This window comes from Pinus tabuliformis, chromosome 4_2, assembly GCF_031772625.1.
Source record: "Pinus tabuliformis cultivar Carrire ecotype Pingquan chromosome 4_2, CPIR1, whole genome shotgun sequence".
Classification (NCBI taxonomy): domain Eukaryota; kingdom Viridiplantae; phylum Streptophyta; class Pinopsida; order Pinales; family Pinaceae; genus Pinus; species Pinus tabuliformis.
In genome coordinates, this window is record NC_142304.1 from 194539015 (window position 1) to 194558311 (window position 19297).

General features: G+C 40.3%; 1 protein-coding gene across 5 annotated transcripts in view; it reads left to right on the top strand.

Moving 5' to 3' along the window:
* Positions 1-19297, top strand: part of LOC149168803 (uncharacterized) — a 298803-nt gene that overhangs the window by 143798 nt on the left and 135708 nt on the right. For all 5 annotated transcript variants that reach the window (XM_089428420.1, XM_089428423.1, XM_089428425.1 and 2 more), the window contains 4 exons: positions 15943-16007; positions 16136-16223; positions 16307-16396; positions 16488-16572. In XM_089428420.1, coding sequence (XP_089284546.1) covers positions 15943-16007; positions 16136-16223; positions 16307-16396; positions 16488-16572 — 328 coding nt within the window. The remainder of the gene's footprint in view (positions 1-15942; positions 16008-16135; positions 16224-16306; positions 16397-16487; positions 16573-19297) is intronic.

Here is a 19297-nt window from a genome sequence, read left to right on the forward strand (position 1 = left end):
CTAGGGTGAAGGATAATCTTTTCATTCCTTAAGATACCATTGGCACTCTTAACATCAATCTTGAATCTAGTTCCATTGAAAGTGTTACTTCTTCAAGGGACATCTGTCATTCTCTATCATCTACATGTCATGAATTTGCGTATCATGATCTATTTGATCAATCTGCTCCACCAAGTAGCTCTTCATGCTCTCTTGATCTTCGAGTTGTTGGTTCAAATTGCGATCAGATACAAGGTAGCCACATTACACTAGTGGAGGAGGAAAGTGCAGATACTTTTAATCTCTCTTCCCTTTTTCAAAGTCCCCCATGTCAAGATGGTGCACTTCCATTCTTGGATGATTTTCAATATGCTAATCTCGGTAATGAATCAAATGCAACTAATTCTTCTAATCAATTTGTAGCCTTGGGTAACAATCATTCTGGTGATGATGATTCTATTGATGTATGCGATCACGAACGCCCAAGTGCTCCAACTGAGCTTTCAGTTTCTCAAGAAGCTCCTGTTTCGAAAGATCTAGAGCTTAAATCTGTTTCTTTCAAAGAAGATTCACTTATGAGCGATTCTTCCTTTTCACCTCCATATCCTTTGTGCTCTACTCTTTACAATGCATCAACTTGCGGTGGATATTCTCAATCCTCCTCAAGTTTGTTATCTCATAAGTTGAATCTTGAAATGACAGAGGATAGTGAGAATATCCATGAAGAAGAAGAAAGTGATGAAACTATAGAGCGCATCCATTCCATCCCTTATCATCTAGGGGAAACTCTTCAAATCAGGGTGATCACGAGACTTTTTTGATTCATACATCCTCAGATTTGCGATCAAAGGAATATCATGACTAGAGTAATTTGTTTGTTGTAGTTGGAAAATTTGATCAAACCAATGATGCAGATAGCTGCCATCCAGATAATGGTGATCCTATTAACTTAATCAATAACAACTATCCACATGTAATTTGTGATCTGACTCAGTTTATAAAATGTTCTTATCTGTCTTTCCAAAGTTCTAGAACTTGTCAGGAAGTTGAGGCACTTCAACTCTCATTGATGGTTATGTCAGGTTCTCGCAATCTTGGTAAAATTCTTGAATCATGTCAGATTTGGATTTTTTCGCATAATTCTTTCATTCGTATTGTTTAATTGGATGTAAACTTGTTCTTAATAGATTTTGGAATTCCTCGTTACAATTTTCGTATTTCTCGAGATCAGGTTTTTGATCATACTGTTGTATTAAATTCATCCTCATGCAAATCTCTTGTATTGAATTCAGGCTTGGGATGTATACCTTTCATAAATGTGCGGAATTGCAAAGCTGATTAATTTGGAGATCACCTTTCACTGAAAAGTCAATATCTGTTGAGTGCTATGACGAATAATCAACTCCTAGTTTTTCTTGTGAATGTCTTCACAACACCAAAAATCCTCTTAAGTGTTGGAAAGTGCTTGAGCTATTTGTTGAATCAGGTTCCTCTTTTTCATCCATTACATCCTGATTGGTTTCATATGTTTGTTATACTAGCATTCCTTTTCAATTCTTTTGATGATTGCGATGCTTGTATAGTTTGTCACCAGTAACAGGGAAACGATTTATCGCATTCGACATGTGAGGAAGTTGATTCTATCATTCAGAGCATTTGCAGAGCTGTTCATTTTGATTTATATTTGTTAACTACAAATGGAGAAATTGATGTTTTAATCAGTCCATCTGATCATGATTCTGTCTCTGATGGTTGTCATTCAACTTACCATTTTCCCATCATCACATCCAATGATAGTTGTTTTACATCCTTTGATCTTCATGGTTTAACATCTCACCATCCGGGTATTTGTCAAGCAGTTGAGGCACCTCCGTACTTGCTGATGATTATGTCAAGTCCTCACTATCTTGACATGCTTGCTAAATATGATTAGATCTATTTTCCCTCACAAGATTCTCATCGTAATCCCATGCCTCTAATTGAAAATTCATATTTTCAAAGATTTCGGGGTTTTCAAGAGGATTGTCACGAATTTTATGATCCAATCGTTGAATGGTTGGAGCAATCTTACTTGGCAAGCTCCGTCGCAAATAACAAGTTTCGATCTTTCCTCGTGCTTGCTAGGGAGTTCGGAGTAGATGAGAACACATTCACTAGAAACTTCCAAGGTTTGTTGAATGATGGTTTTCATTGAAAAGGTAAGAATATGAACTGGTTAGAAGTGGTGGCTATGGATTATCATTCTGCTGACAGGCTAGACTTTCAAATTTGTGTGTAGGTTATTCAAGTTTTTATCCTTTCCATTGCACATTGTTTTATATTTGTTCTCATCATATCTTTGTGATTGTAGGTTGGGAACAACTACAGTGGCTACATTGGAAATTTCATTATACGTGACCTCGATCTTCTAGCTGTTAGGTTAGGAGTCAAATTAGCTGTATTCTAGTTTCCCCTCTCTTGCACTCATTCTGCACTTGTTCTCTTTAGTCTTGCTTGTCTTTTCTTAGTTTTTTCTTCCATCGTGTTTGGTTTAGCCTCCTTTATTTGTGATTTGGTTTCGCTTTCTTGTTGTGTCGTGTCTTTTCCTTTTTGTTTTGTTGATAAGACTTTGCATGAAGGGTGTACTATTTGGCCTTGAAAGATAATGTGGCAAAAGAGAGAAGGACTTTGTGAAACTACAACATTTGGCTAACTCTCCATCCTTCTTCCTTGTCTTGGTTACACCTTTTGGTCGATGTTGTTCCCACGGAAAATACGATCCTTGCGTTAGAAAAGCCTTGTGTCGAACCATGATCTCCATGTCTATTCTGGAAGCCTCATGCCTGCACTCGAGTCTTTATGTTTCGGTGTTTTCAGGCTGACCCAATCAAGTAGAGAAGGACAAGGGAAAATCTAAACAAGCAAACCAATATTAGCGGTCTTATATATGCTTCTCTAAAGGGACAAACTCTCTTGCTCTCAATAAGTCAGGATCCCTCTTCCGCCCATGAAATAAATTAGTGTCGATGCATAGTCCTATATAAACAAATTAATAAAGGCGAAAGAAGAGAAAGGCTTCCTGCGCAGAGAGGTGAAGCAAGCAACTCCCCTGGGGTACTGTCCAGGCTCATTGGCAGCGGAGCAATATTTTTCTTCCTGTAATGACTCTGTCGGGGTACTGTCCAAGCCTACTGGAAACAGAGCAACACTAGAGATGAAAAAAATACTTTGGAAATCTAAAGCTTGCAAACTATACTACTCTTCTCTGATTCGAAACATCGTGATATTGTTGATCTTATGTTTGTGTTTAACCGAGAAGGGACAGAGGGCACTATGCTTATTTGCTGGGTAAGTGGGGAGTCCAAAGTGATCTACGCGATGAATCAATACTCCTTGAAGAACTCGACCTTGCACAAAAGAATCAACCTAGACAAAGAAGCTAGAGTTCTACCAATGTGTCGCCAAATGTTGTTGCTGCAACAGACACCCTCCAAAATTTTTCCAATACTTGAATTTTGGAGCCTACTTTGGATCTTGTGATTGGTCATTCCATAGTCACTCCCTAGTCGATCGATGCTTTGTTAAGTCTTCGAGCTTGCTTTTGGATCATAAGTGTCAAAGTCACTTGCTCACAGATGCTTATTTTGTAACGCATTCATGAAAGCATTCCTTCACGCAAGCTTGAATAGGCATGGCACAATCCACTAAGACATTGTCGATGCAATGTTCAACCCATGTTGGCAGTCAGTCCAAACTAACTTTGACAGTATCTCACTTTGTTTGCGATCATACTTCTATTTTGGCGAGTTTCTTCGATTGTCGCCTTTTGTGCACTTTCATCTTCGCAAGTGTCGTTTTCATGCTTACAACTGTTGCTTTTGCTTCTATTTACTTTAATTAGCAACATTTTCATGTTATCTTCGTCCTATCATGTGTTGTTTTCACCATCATTTGCATATCGCAAGTGTCATTTGCACTTTTCTCTTCATATAGTAAATGTTGTCTTTTGGCATATGGAGTGTCACACAACGCACGAATGCTAGTTTTGGTGTGTTTCAAGGGGTAATATTTGCGTTAATGAGTTGTAATTACCATGTAAACATGCATCGCACTCATTTCCAAATTTTAAGCATTGTCGCACAAGTGTCATCACAGTCATTGCAAAGTGTATTTTTGGTGTCGCACTTGTCGTCGCAAAGTTGTCACATTGAGAGGAGTTTGTTGTTCATGTGTTCTCGATGATCTATATTGTGTCATCAAGTGTCCTAAGTGTGTGATCATAGTCAAGTCCTATCACTGTTCACATCAGCTTCATCAATCCCACACTTAGCCAAATTCGGAAAAAACTCCAGACCAAGCAACTTAGCCTCATTCGGCCCTCTTGAACTACGGATTGCGCAGTCTCAGCCCTCAAGCTGCAACCTTGCCTCTTGACATTGCACAATGCGCAGTTCCTACCTCCTAGGACTGCATAGTCTCAGTCCTCAATCCTTTTCCTTGACATCCAAAACTGCGCAATCACCTTGCCTCCCTGCCTTCTAGAACTGTGCAGTGGGAAAACTCAAGGCTCAAGCCTCCAACCCGAGTCCTTGAGTCCCTCAACTACGCAGTTCCTTTGCCCAGGCCTCCAAAACTGCGCATTGCATGGTCTTAAGGTTCAAGCCTTCAGGCTGAGTCCTTGAGTCCCTCAACTGTGCAATGTCTTGGCCTCCCTGCCTCCTAGAACTGCGCAGTGGGCATCTCTAAGCCTCAAGCCCTAGTGTTGGACTCTTAAGCCCCTCAATTGCGCATACTCCTGAACCTAGCCATCTTGAACTGCGCATTGTGCAATCTCAAGCCTCAGTCTCAGACCTTGGCCTCTGGAACTGCACAATCCCTTAGCCAATCACTCAACCAGTCACCAGTTCTAGCCCTAACAGGTGAGTTCATGAAATATGTTAGGTTAGGGGTTTTTCGAAACTAATGTCGGCTTGTCATGAATGGTTTTCAGTCGCAGGTACTCTATCTTATCATGACAGGGTCATGAGGGAGGAAAAGGAGAAGGGGACCATGCTAGAAGACACATCTAGAGCTGAAGAGATAAGATGATCATAAGGCGAGAAGGTGAAGAAACACTAGATTACAACAGAGGATCAAATATCAAGACCGCATGAAGACTCCATCTAATTCACAACCCTTTGGAGGGTGGATATGAAGAACAAAGCATATCTCTCATGAAGATGAAGCATTGAACATCTCTTATTGAAGACAAAGGAGCAACAAGAATGGCTTGACATTGCCATGTCATCAAGAAGTCCTTGTCAGCAGTGTCATGCCATGTCATGTCATGAGTCGTCGTATGCCACATCATTCTTGTGGATTATGTAATCTTTTATTCGAAAATGTATTGTAAAGTGGAATTCCAAAGGACATGTACAGAAGATGAAGAGTCATGTAAAGTTGAAAATTCATAGGAAGTCAAACAGTCATGAGGGTAGTCAAAGAGTCACAAGGGAGGTGAAGCATCACCCCATTGGTTATATATACACCCTCATTGTATTAACAAGGGACTTTTCACCTTGGCTCCTTGTAAAGCTTGGTATTGTAATTTCATTTCTAGCAGTATATGCTTGTCTATCCAAATTCATTTCTAGCACACTCTAGTTATAATTTCAATTTCATTTCTAGCAGAATATACTTTTTGAATTTTATAACTAAACAAACCAAATTAGACATATGTACATACTTGGTTTTTTTTCAGCATACCTATTTTTTTTGAGTTGGTGTTGATCCCTGAACGATGTTGTTCTTCTGATACCAAACCAACCAAAACCCTCCCTGCCTGTCTGGGACCAGTCCCTCCGGATCCCAAACCCAAAAGGCTTCCAAAGCGAAGCCTCTTGGCCTCGGTGGCCAAAACCTCCAAGAACAGGGCCCAAATCTCATAGATCTATATCATAAATCTTGAACCCCAAGGCTCATTCGTCATTTCACAAAATTTATCTCCCAAATTCTCCTTTTTCTTCCTCCCCGTTCAAATTTCCATCCAGAAGTACCCCCCAACCCACTTCTCCTTTTAGTTTTGATATAGAGAAGGATTCTTCAATGTGATGACTGATTCTCCGAACAGGTGGCAGCGCATTCAGCAACTCATCCACAATGATGTCAGTAAAATCATTTAACAAAATTTTAACTCCTTCAGGCATATCATCCAAATTCATGGAAGTTAAAATTACCTTTGGTTTGCCCACAATAGCAAAATGCATTTCTTCACCTTTTCCAACCTCTTGCAACAACTCCTTTCCACTCGTCATCATAACACTGTTTCCAGGTGCTCCTTTGTTAGCGCCTTTCTTCAATGGCAATAGTGTATGTTTATTTCCCTCCTTTTCCAGAGTATAAGTATTTTTTCTCCCATCATGAATAGCTTTCCAATCAAACTGCCACGGTCTTCCTAGCAATACATGGCATACATCCATTGGCATTACATCACACAATATCACATCTTTATACGTACCAATCTGTATCTCTACCTTGCATTGTTCTGTGACAATAATCTAATGCCCTTTCTGCAACCATGACACTTTCTAAGGAGTAGGATGTACTGTCTTCACTAATCCCAACTTGTCCACCATCTCTATAGAAACAAGGTTATTAGTACTTCCATTGTCAATTATCACTTTACAACACTTACCTTTGGATTTGCATGTAGTTCTCAATAAATTCTTCCTCTGTGTTGGTTCTCCAGTCTCTCTCTCTACCTTAAGCAATACCCTTTTCAACAGCAGGAATTCTCCTACTTCAGGGGATTCTTCCTTTTCTGTAATTTGCGGTGTTTCTTGCTTTGCTTCAGTCACATTCACATTCCTTTGACTCGCTGTTTTATTACGAGGATAGTCCCACGATCCATGTCCCCATTCTCCACACACGTAACACTGAATATCTCTTCCTCGGCCTCTTCCTCTGGGTGCAAATCTTCCTCTACCAGAGTCTCCTCTTTGCGGTGGTCTGTTACTTGAACTCCATGCTTCGTTTTGCTGTTGCTGAAACCTTGGTCTGTTGGTTCCTCTACCTCTTACTGAACTTTTCCCTCTATTTCTCTGATTTTGTTTTCTTAGCATCTTCTCTTCTGCCTTCAAACATGCTTGATAGGCATCTTCAATGGCTTTCAGACTCTGCAAGCTGATCTCATCTTGTATGTCATATCTTAAGCCATTGATATATCTGGCTACCTTCTCCATGTCATCCTTTGCATGTCTTGCTCTAATAATCAATCTATAAAACTCTTCCGTGTATTCTTTAACAGACATTCTTTTTTCCCTTAAATTCTGTAACTGTTTAAAAAGATTTAACTGGTAATTTTTTGGCATAAATTTAGCTTTCATTTTACTCACCATTTTGTCCCATTGCTTGATCTTGGACTTCCCTTTTCTCGTTCTGGATGTTTGTAGTTCATTCCACCAAATAGTTGCATGACCCTTCAATCTGGTAACTGCAAATTTTACCTTCCTTCTGTCATCAACCTCTTCATAGTCAAAATATTTGTCCAGTGAACTGATCCAATCCATTAGCTCCTCTGCATTAAAACTCCCTTCATACGCAGGAATTTCCACCTTTGGTTTTCCACCGGCTTTAGCCAACATTTTGATAACTTTAGTAGTTTCATTTTCTTCTTCTTCTTCTTCTTCCTCAGAAGATTCTTTTGCAGCATTGTCAACTCCTTCATCAGGTGCCCTCCTCTGAGCAGTCTCCATAGTGTCCATCCTTGTACGCAGACTTCGGATCTCCTCCAACAGAACTGTGTTTGCTTCAAGTCTTCCTCGACCTATGCCAACTCCTCTCCTCGGTGGCATGTTTACTACAGTCAAACTCAATCTCTATGCTCTGATACCAAAAATGACGCACATTGCCAATTAAACAACAATTGAACAACTAATCGTCATCAATTGAATAGCAGATCGCCAATTGAATAGCAAATCTGCGATGGAACAACACTCAGTTTGAACAACACTTCAGATTGAACAACAATCTGTAACTGAACAGCAGTTTGAACAACAGTATGTAATTGAACAGCAGTTCGGATTGAACAACAATTCGTAACTGAACAATAGTTTGGATTGAACAACAGTTAGATTGAATAGCATGACCCCCATGTTGACTTCCTGCGTTGAATTTCCCTTTAGAAGACAAGCGCTTCAATCCGGGCCGTTCATTTCCTCTCTTCAGATCTAACGGTCAGAACCAGTCGTCATCCCATTCTACAGCTTACGGCTCTTCAACTAACACGCGAGTTAAAAACAATCTAAATCCCGTAGTTGACTGCGACCAAAGGTTTGAGTTTAAGATCTATGGTTGGTAATGAGTACGAAACTCTGATTGATCAAGAAATTCTGAGCTTTTCCAACCCCGCTGTTAACATTAATAACCGTGATTAACACAAAACACTGAGATTAACAATTAAGTGTGAAAACAAAGAAAATATTCGGATGTACTTCTGAATGCAAATACATAGTGGTAACGAGTATTCACTATAATCGACACATAGTCGCACACTGAAATAATTTCTTCAAATAAATAATAGTTACAGAGTCTCGGCCTCTTGGCTCGATTACAGCAAATTAAAGACCTCTGTTTCAATCTCAAAAACCCACTCTATCACTCAAACCTCAATCATCCCAGCTAACTCTTTTTCCATTACAATTTCTTCTATTTATAAGTTAAATTCTATTTTAACAACTCGATCTCAATCTAACAATCAAAGTGCTATTTTTTAGCTCTGTCACACACCTACGCTAACAACTTATCTTTTAATCTAAAATAAGACAATTTCCTAACTATTGCAATAAATGAATTACAAATCATTTTCGAGAGATCCAACACTCTCGATTAAATAGAATTTTGACCACTCAGTTCAATAAATTTCAACTCGTTTAGCTACAACATGTGAACAAACCTTCACATTGCTGGCTAAGTCCAGATGCTTCTGCATCGAAGACCCTCCTGGACTCTGATAGGCCCAGCACCATCATTGACAATCTCAAAAACTCCGCTATGTACTACTCATAGTTGCCTATCTGCTTGAGATGTATCAACTCCCATAAATGTGACTCAGGTCTCTCTGCTCAAAATACTCCAACACCCTCCTAGTAAACTCCTCGTAAGAAGTTACATTGGCATGCCCCAACGTAATCAACCCATGAAACCACTAGTCCTGTGCACCCCCCTCCAAATGCAAGGCAACCAACTTAATCGCCTCTACCTCCGACATCTGGTTTAGGTGGGAAATAAGTGTCTAGCTTCTCCACCCATGCCCTTGTAGTTCATTTAGAGGGCCCATCAAATGTAGGGAGGTATATTCTCTTCACTGTGCCCTGCAAGTCTAAGCTCTACCACGATTAGCCACCTGCTCTCTTGCCTTGATTGTTATGCTTGAGCTGGTAGAAATCTCTGAAATTAATTGCTTCACGAAACTCCGCCCCCATGGCCTGCCACTCTCGAAAGTAATCTCCCATAGGCATCTCTCCGGCATCAGGTTGTTCCCCACCCCCAAGAGTTAGAAATGTAGGCATGATTGATTTGGTTGCTCTGTGGTGAATAAGGGTGTTGTTCTAAGGGATCTCATGCTCTGCATGGGGAGATGCTCCTGAACTCTCACCTCCTATAAACTCCTGGTGGTTGTCCCTAATGCGTTGTTGCCTCACTTTGTCCATCATCTCCCTTTGCCCCCTCAAAACATCATTCTGCCCTCTCACCAGGTCATTCAAGGCACTCAAGATGCTCTTGAATGTGGTGGCCATCTCATCATTACTATTATCTCCCATTACTATTTTGTTTACTCCTTGTTCTGGGGCCTCTGAATTTTGGTTAATTTTCAGCTCTTGCTCTCTACTCTTGTACCTGTGCCTTCTATAGGTGATGTTTTGTTTATCCTCCAGGGTCATATAAAGAATTCCTCCCACTGCTGGTTAGATCAAGGCTCTGATACCATTGTAATATTCCTAGTGGAAATATTAAGTGATAAACAAAGCAAGATCATATGTCACATGCACCCATAAACAAACATACATCTAGAAATATCAGTGTACAACCAAAATAATCACCAAAAACCGAGTGATTTTATTATTGAAGCAAGTGGAGTACAATCAAGTGGGAATAGAGAAACCTGGGCTTGCTACAGGAAGTAAGGCAAAACCCAGGTAGACATATCAAGGCCCAAATGCTAGTTAAGCCCCTCTCTGAGTGCTACCATGCTACGTTGGCCCAAAAACTGCTAACTATTGCTCTTGTAGGTGAACTGCACTTTCTGCCCTCTGAACAGTAAATAGCCCCAAAAATTCTGAGATTTTAATCATAGGCTCCCCATGCCAACTCCAACAAAACCCAGAATGCTTACAACCCAATTCCAACTTGCCCAACAAGCCCTGAAAAGAGCGAGTTCCTTGGTCCACTGGTTCTGTGTCCCACAGGGAAAACTCTACTGGGAAATGAGCATGCAACCTCCCACCAACAACTGAGAAATAGTCAAGCAATTAGCCCTTGCTGAGAGGCAATTTTCTCGGAAAGAATTGTAAGCTTTGCCAACTCCCCAAGCTACCATGAATTCGCTACCCCTCCAGCTCTGCGCATGTCCCAAAAATGCACAATTACACCCTCCAGAAATCTCCACAATTCAAGCCCGCATACTCCCTAAATTCCCCGACAAAATTCTGCAATCAAATCTCCTGGACACGTGTTGTTCTTTAGCCCCTTCTCCCAAGGGGTACAAAATTATCCTTTATGCCCAGTGTGCTTAGAAAATGGGTCGAATTACCAAGCAATCACCTCCAGAACAACGCTGAAATTGTGTCGATGTGCTCCCCTAGAGTGGCACTCCCAGTCCACTGAAGATGGAGGTGAGATTCCCGCCCGAAAACCTCTTGTGTTGAACAACATGTTGTTGACTTGGCTCAATAGCTCAAGTGAACAAGAGTTTTTCAAATTGGCAAAAGACCCCAAAATGGAGCTCCCATCCTTGTACTTGTTGCTCCCTTTCTCTCCTTGTGGGTCCCCCACCTCGACCTCCCTCCTCTTCCCTCCAATTTGATTTTCTCCTTAAGGTTTCGAATTGCTTTTTTGGTAGTGGCCCCCACTATCCACTATTAAACAAATTTCCTCATCTCGCTAATGTTTGTGAGGCCCCCTTTTCCACAAAAATTAATTTATTGCCTCTTCACCCAATTTCCATAGTCTGGTGCACAAAATTTATCCAAAGCTCAAAATTGCAAAATTGTGGGATTACCTTAATAAGATTTAATTAGAGGGAACATTAGATTGAGAAACATGTTACTTAGGTGCCAAATTTCAGACTAGACTCCCAAATGCATCAACTCATCCAACCAACAGCCGGCTAATGGAAATAATAAGTTGCTTTGACCACCATACAAGGCCCTGACATGTCCAAGACCATCAACAGTAGTTCATGTCCTCACATAGTCAACAATAGATCCAAAATTGTGCCCCTCTAGTGACAATATGCAGTCTCAATGCACAGGTAAACTTATGGACCCAAACAGAAGTGAAACTTACTCCGTATTGGCAGTAACTCAGCCCAAAATTTATTAGTGACCTGTCCAGCTCTTGAAAGAAAGTGATACAACTCTGAAATGGTGGAAATGTCTGCCCCTTCACACCTAAAATCTTGTTCTCACTGTTGTAAGCTGCCAGCAGTTTGTCAACGGGTGTTTCAACCTCCTCTATGCAACAGTTTGACCTCTCTATAAGGGAAAATTCATCCAAACTTATATATACCCCAAGCAATAATTCTGATATTGATTTCGACCTCTTATGTCCCCACAAATGTTGGTGCAAATTGCCTTGAAACCAGTTCGATTCATTGCTAAAGGATCAATGAAAATTTCGATGAGGAAAATGCTCGAAACCTTGAAGAGGAGTTGCTACCTCAAAAAAAGAAAATCGACCCACTTTGTGACTAGTACCAATGACTACAACAAACTATATGACCTTATCAAAAATATTGCCAGACATTTCCAGAGTTTGGTCTCTTTTTCTCCCTTATAAGCCAAAGCTAGAGTGATGAGGGACAACTCGTTCCACTTCTCAGATAATGGCTCTTGCTACAACAAAAATATGGCCCAATGATACATGGATTCTCAAACCAATTTTTTGTTCACACAAGGCACTCAACCTCCCTTAGCTAGAGATTTGTCCTTCTCTTCATTGAAATTAGCATAAAAAAATGCCACTTGATTCCCTTAAAATGTTAAGTCTGCTAAAGCGTAGATAATGCGGCCCTGAGATTTACTGGTAATGGACAAATGTCTTGGTTTCTCTTTCTGTACATAGCACGGTCTCTTCCTTGAATTAGCTCGACTTGAGTTAATTTTCGACCTGACAATTTCGATGCTCGACATAAGAAAACTAAACTTCATAATTGGCATCCCAATACTTCACTCGGACACTCATTCGACCTGGGTTTATAAATTTTGCTCTAGTTTCTCACAGTTTAATTATTCAGCCACAAACGTCCCATGATTTTTCCAAGGAATTGACCTCTGCTTCATCAATTTTATTGTCCACTCTTGAACAACGCACACCCTTTGGCATTTGGGCAACTCGGTTTTGCATAAAATTGGAAATTCAGTGTCACAATATTAATTCTAGGCTTCTTCTCGACCTCAATAATTTCTTGGCTTCTCCCAATAATAATGTGATTTTTCCGTCCCAAAATTTCAATTAATTTCTCGAACAAAACAATTACTTTGGGGATACTATTCATTCAATAATATTGGTCCCAAATTTCTCTCAAGGCTCCCTATAATCTTTTCATGGCAATTAAAACTTATGGAAATTTGGGCTTTGAATTAAACCATGCCCTCAATCAACCTTACACTTGACCATTTAATAATTTGTCCAATGGCCACTTTGTTAAATTTTTACTAGGCCTACAACAATTTGTCAAATTTTTTGTAGAACACTTACTATGTGTGCAACAAATAAACAACAATGAACTTGATCTCCGATATAAATATGTTTCTGCAATAAACCCTCAGGCTAGTAGGAAAACCAGCTATGATACCACTGTAATATCCCTAATGGAAAATTTTAATAGTAGATACCAAAAATGAAGTTGAACAACAAAATAATCGCAAATAGACACACAACCAGCAATTTGATACACACATAGATGCCAATAAAATCACTGAGCCATTTATTATTCCACTAGAAAGAGTACATCGACATGAAGGAATAGTGGAACTTGGGCTTGCCATGCAAGCAGAGCAAAACCCAGAAACAGATCTCTGACCAAAATGATGTATGACCCCTAGTAATTATGTAGACAGCCCAGTGAGAAGACTGTTGCAAACCTGCTACTACAAACCTGCTCTCTCCAAAACTCTGTTGAAGCACCGTGAGATTTCTGGGTGAAATCTCCTCAAGAGTGTTCGGTTTTCATCCAACACCCAATAACAAACCCAAGGGTTTCTGTCCTGGGGTTATAGAGCTGGGAACTATGTTCTCCAAACCTCGTCAACAAAAGTATCAACAATCCAAGATGCCCTCAAATGCTCCCCTCCTCTTTTATAGATCTCATGGACTCCTCTAGAAGCCTTTATTTTGTTATTATTTTAATCTCTTAGTACCTTTTCCCTCTTTTTATTTAATTAAAATACCTTTTTAATTTGGGAAAATGGTAAATCGGTCACCATCCCTCCTTAGGCCACTGAAAGTGATCTCCCACCATCTCATCTTGTAGATCTTTTCGTTGCAGTTCCAATGAGCTATTACACTAAGGTATTTTGTCAAGTATTCCTCCCGGAATGCCACCTTAAGCGTAATTGAGTGGGTTAAGCTCAATAATAACCTGATTTCCAAAAGTTGTCGGAATGCAATGAAACAAAAGGCAAGTTGTGTGGATGATGGAATGTGCCAAGCGAATGTTGTCAGACTCCATAAAATATCCTCAAAACCCCATAAAGCCCCTCCATAAGCCCTTGGGCTTGCTAATGGAGTAAACCTGCTCCTATGACCTAGCTGCCACCCACCTTGGAAGTCCATCTTGACCATGCCATAAGGAAAACTAGAAAAAGGAACATGACACAATAAGAATCCTTTGTGCCCTCACTTCTCTCTTCTTGTAGTTTGCTAATTCTTGAGTCTTCTCTTTTTCTAGTTCAGTAATATTGCCAAGAGCATAGTCCATGACTTCATTTTCTATGGGCACCAAAATCAATCCTCTTCTTCCATACTAGAAAGTTTGCTGACCCATTGAGCTTCTTGCTTTCCTTGTAGAATGAAGTCATTTGATTTGTAGATTGAGACATGGAAGATAATATGGTACTTACTTGAGTGTCCTAGATGATGCCTTCAACTATCTTGAAGCTTTCAAGAACTTTCAAAAAATGTCTTCAATAGCGAAGAATCTTGAAGAGAGGGATAGATGTCTTTCCTTAAGATTATGAGGCCTTCAATGAGAGCTTTGATGTAGTATCCTTTTCTTCTAGGTCAATAGGTCCTCTTCCTTGTGCCCTTTCTTGTGTCCTTAGCAAATGATTTCCTTTGATAAGAAACCTCCACTTATGCAAACAAGAATGATCTTCAAGCTGCCTTGTCTTCACCTTAGCTCTGATACCATGTTGGAGAATTCAATAGGGCAGCAATTAAAACAATTCTCCCTACCTTGATAACTGCTTGTGAACTTATGTTGGTTTCTTATTGTTCTTTATTAAATTCTTTTCATCAAACAATTATCAAAATCATTAAATCATGAAGATCATAAAAGACAATGAACACAAGATATAGGGCAAAACCCCTCCAAGGGGAAAACCCAGAAATAATTCTTCTCTTCTTATAGAATCAAGTCAAAGTGAGACCATCCAAGACCCAAAGACCAAGACCAAAATTTCCTCCAAGCACCAAGTCAGCCCTCCAACAAGACCTCTTCCAAACAAGTCAAAGCTCACCAAAGTCAACGAAAATCAATCTTTCAAATTTTGCTTTAGTCAAAGTTTCGGCCCTCTACTTCAGGTCTGCAATTCGGACCTGCAATTCTTGGCCTTGCAACTCGCATAGAAACCCTAGTTTTTCGTATGTGTGAGCCAAAAAGGTCAGATTTTCAAGTCTTCTGCCTTTGCTTTTGTCTTCTTCTATTCTTCTTGTCTTGGTGTAGATCGAACTTGTTGATGATCTCCCCAAATGACTCGAAGTCTCTTCTATATATACCCTTCTCAAGGGGTCGAATAGGCCTTTCCTAGGCCGACTTGGTCTTGGAGGATAAAATGACTCTTCTTACTTAAAAACAAAAATTATCTTTTGTTACAAAGAGTCCAAATGGGACTATAATACATTACAAATATTCTTGTTTGACTCAATAAGCCCTAGAAGCATGAAGAACATGCTTAACCTAGACAAATCAACTTAAGCATGAAACCCATGCTAAAAAATAATAATTCTTTTCCTTTTTTTTCACAAAAATATACAATGTCATGATTACAAAAGTCATTATGAAGACCAAATTTAGTTACATTCTCCAACAGTGCTCTGGCAAATGCTCCTTGTGGCGTCTGATCTTTTATGTAATGTACAATGAAGACAAATCGGACAAGTGGAAGAAACAGTTGTATTTTCTTTTCCCACATGATCAACGATCAACCATCAGACAGTTTGACTTATTATTATCTTCCTACATGGAATGCTCTTAAATTATTTGTGAATTTCAGATTTATATACATGTTTCCTATAAATATACATTTTTAAAGATTTACCTGTTTACATCTTGGGGCATGTTTTCTTTTGAAATCTAAATGTGCCAAAGTTGCATCCCACAGAGACAATTAGGATATTTCTTTAGTAGTGAAACTTGAAATTTTGTTAAACCTAATACATTATGCTATATGATTTCAGTAATTTTACAGCAAGTCATACTTTGTGTCAATTTTGCAATAACTAACCAAAAACTGACTGTTGAATGTTTTTGATCTTGATTGATTTGTTTATCAACTCCAATAGGAGTGCGATTATCCACCAAGATCGCCATATACTGACTGTGGAAAAGACTGGTTGGAAACCTGCAAGTATGTAGCTTAAGAAGCTTTTTCTTATATGGTTTGTTCACCATTTTATAGGTATTGTGCTAAGTATTTATTATAATTGGAGGGAGCCTAGTAAATATTATGTGAACTAAAGCAGCAGTGTTGCACAGGAATCATGTTGGTGGTCGATACAGGGTAGTCCATGCCACTTCAATAGGGCAGATGCGCCTAGTGGTTTTTGTACGGGATGATGCAGAGGTACTGTCAGAGCTTTGGGAGTTTAATTTAAGTCTACTTTGGAGTTCTTACCTAAACTAATCAATGATAATTCTTGTTGCCAGAAAGCAGTTTCCCATGTTCACAGTGGAACTGAAGCCACAGGTGTTGGGCATGTTATGCCAAATAAAGGAGGTGTTTGCATTTCTTTTAAGGTATGCGTTAGTTTGACTGGAATTAATGAAAATTTCAAATATTATGTTAACTAATATTTTCAGTTCAAGAATTAATATAGTTGTTTGACAGTTCTGGGACACAGGCCTTTGCTTTGTGAACAGCCATTTCGCTGCACACGATGGCCATAGTGAGACGCGGAATAGTAATTACAGAGGTAAGGTTGTTTTACACTGTATTTGGTTTTATACTTTGAGAGATACAATGACATTAGACACACCTAACATATGCATTTTCCATTGTTGGAGGGTTGATTTTGATGTTTTTTAGATGTTTTGGGTGGCTGTTTTAGATGAAAACTATTTCAAACAAAACAGGATACTCGCTAATATATATGTGACATTGTATCAAGACAAAGGCCGGCACAATGTGCATGAGTATAATCTGAAATTTGAAAATCCCTTAAAATGACTGTCTGCCAGACTATCTCATCCTAAATTTGTATTGTATTGTGCAGAGTTTGGAAAAACAGTTATTGAACTGATTGATGAGAGATTCAAAGAAATATACTGGATTTCTGAACTCTGGCATATGAACTAGTTTTCTAAACTAAATTGTCATGATTGCTATATTAAGCTCATAAGAGATCTTACTACCGTAGTTATTGTAGGTAGCTGTTAAACGGTTAAAATTAGTAGAGAGATTCCCTGGTGTTGGAATTTCTAAGTCTAACCCGTTAGAAATTCTTCCTGTACTATCTGGTTTATTTCTCCTACTTGTTTAATTACTTAAAAAGTTATTTACCATGTAAATACTGAAAATAAACACAAGTACAGTATCAACATCTATAGATCATCAATTGAAAAAAAACAAGCACACAAGTGACATTGTTATTTTGGACCAATGTCCCTGGACAAACCCAATGTGGGAAAACCGGTGCAGCTATTTTGAGGGTTATCTGATTAAGCAGTCTTTTGAGTACAACAGGGTGCCTAACCGGCTCACCTGACAAAGAAATAATACACGGCAGCAATAACTCTATATTAAGAAACGAGCATTCAGAAAACCTGTCCCACGAAACCCTCTCTGGCACAACTGAAGCTCAGCGTTGGCCCTTTTGGCCACTGCATTAGCCCTAGGACCCTCTGCGTCAGCCTTCTAAGGCACTGTGTAGCCTTTGGGAGCCTCTGCGTCACCCCCTCTGCCCTCTGCGTGGATGACGCAGTCTCTCTGGGCTCTGTGCTGCCTCTGCTGGGCTCTGCGTACCTTGGATTGACTGCTGCTCTCGCTCTCTCGGCTTCTATGCTGGTCTCCCAGTATTGTCCCTGCCTCTCTGCCTCCTACTCAGTGCCCCTCGCTGTTGATCACTGATTCAACTTTGCCTAGCAACCTCGCTCTAGCAAAATGAATGACTGATCACTCTGGTGTGTTCTCCAACTGACCCTCAAGCCTTCTCTTATACTTTTCTTGTTGGTCCATCAACGGCCGAGATTAAATCTCTAATCAACGGCTAAGATTAGATTTGGCTTGATCCATGACTTTTGGAACCTTCTAACCCAGTTTTATATTAATACCATTAATATTTTATCTTTCCTAAGTTTAGACTTAGGAACTCCATTAAAAATATTAATTATTTTAATATCTCCCAAACCGGTTAGAATTTGCTCAAACCATTTCTGGGTCTTGGAGATCTCATGTGCTTTAGCCTTTCCACCAATTTTCATGGCTAGAGCACATCCGAAGCTACTTCAAATCATCATTCCCTCTTAGCGAGGATTGTGCTCTAGTAATACTCCACACTGAGCATCACCCTGATTATCCAACATCGGTCCCTGTGCTGATGCTAGGCCTCCTCACCCAACATCCTCTGCACTGCTACATCCTGTACTGCTACCCATGGCCCTCCCAATGCCACTGTTGCATCCGTATAGTAGCTCCCTTTGCATCCATGCTACTGCTGGTCCATTCTCCCAGCACTGCATCCCCCTCTCATCATCCTGCATTGTGCTACTGCATACTTCAACTCAGTTACTGAGAAGTAAGTAACTAACTCCACCCAACTTTGACATCCCTGTCAGGCTAGAAACACTCACGATGCTAAAGCTCCCTCTGACGCTAACAAGTGCTCCCTCTACTAACCTTTGAACTGCTGCAACAACTCCCTACATCTCGCACTGTTGCACACCTCTCTGTGCCATCCTGCACTAGTGCAACACTCCCGTGCCTCTCACATTGTTGCAGCTTGCTAACCTCGCGCTGCCTCGGGAATCCTCGCTGTAGCACTCTCTACTTCTTCATCCGCATTTGTCTCTACCGACATCCACCAGTCTTGCTACTCCTCTTCGGGGCTCCCATAGCAAGGTATAATCCAAGAGGTTGGGTACCTCAAGGATCCTACCCCACATCGCTTGTAATCCTCCTAACTATAGCTCGATGTCTCCCCACTTCTTCTCAAGTGGCACATGAGCACTCATGGCACAATCGTCCTCCTCCTCGAATTCTTTCTCTGCCTTTGCAAGCACTGCCTTCGATTCTGAAGCCTCTCCCTTGTTCTTCTTCCTAGGACACTAGTTCGCAAAATGACCCAGTTCCCCACAATGGAAGCACTTGACCTTGGAGAGGTCCTTCTTCTTCCTATTCTCCTGCTTTCCCACAGATGCTAGAGCCGCATCCTCTTCTTCCTCTTTGATTTTGACCCCTTTGCCGCTACTCCCTGCCTTGGTCAGCCGTCTGATCTCTTCTTAACGAATAGCCACCCACAGTTCTTCCCAATCTGGAGGACTAGTTTTGCCCAGCATGCTCTGGACAAATACCTCCCAATCCTCAGAAACCGCGTTTAGTGTGGTTCTCACCATCAATTCCTCATCCGGCATGGCCCCTATTGAAGTTAGCTGGTCACGGATCTTCTTCAAGCAACCGAGGAAGACATCTATCTGCACTCC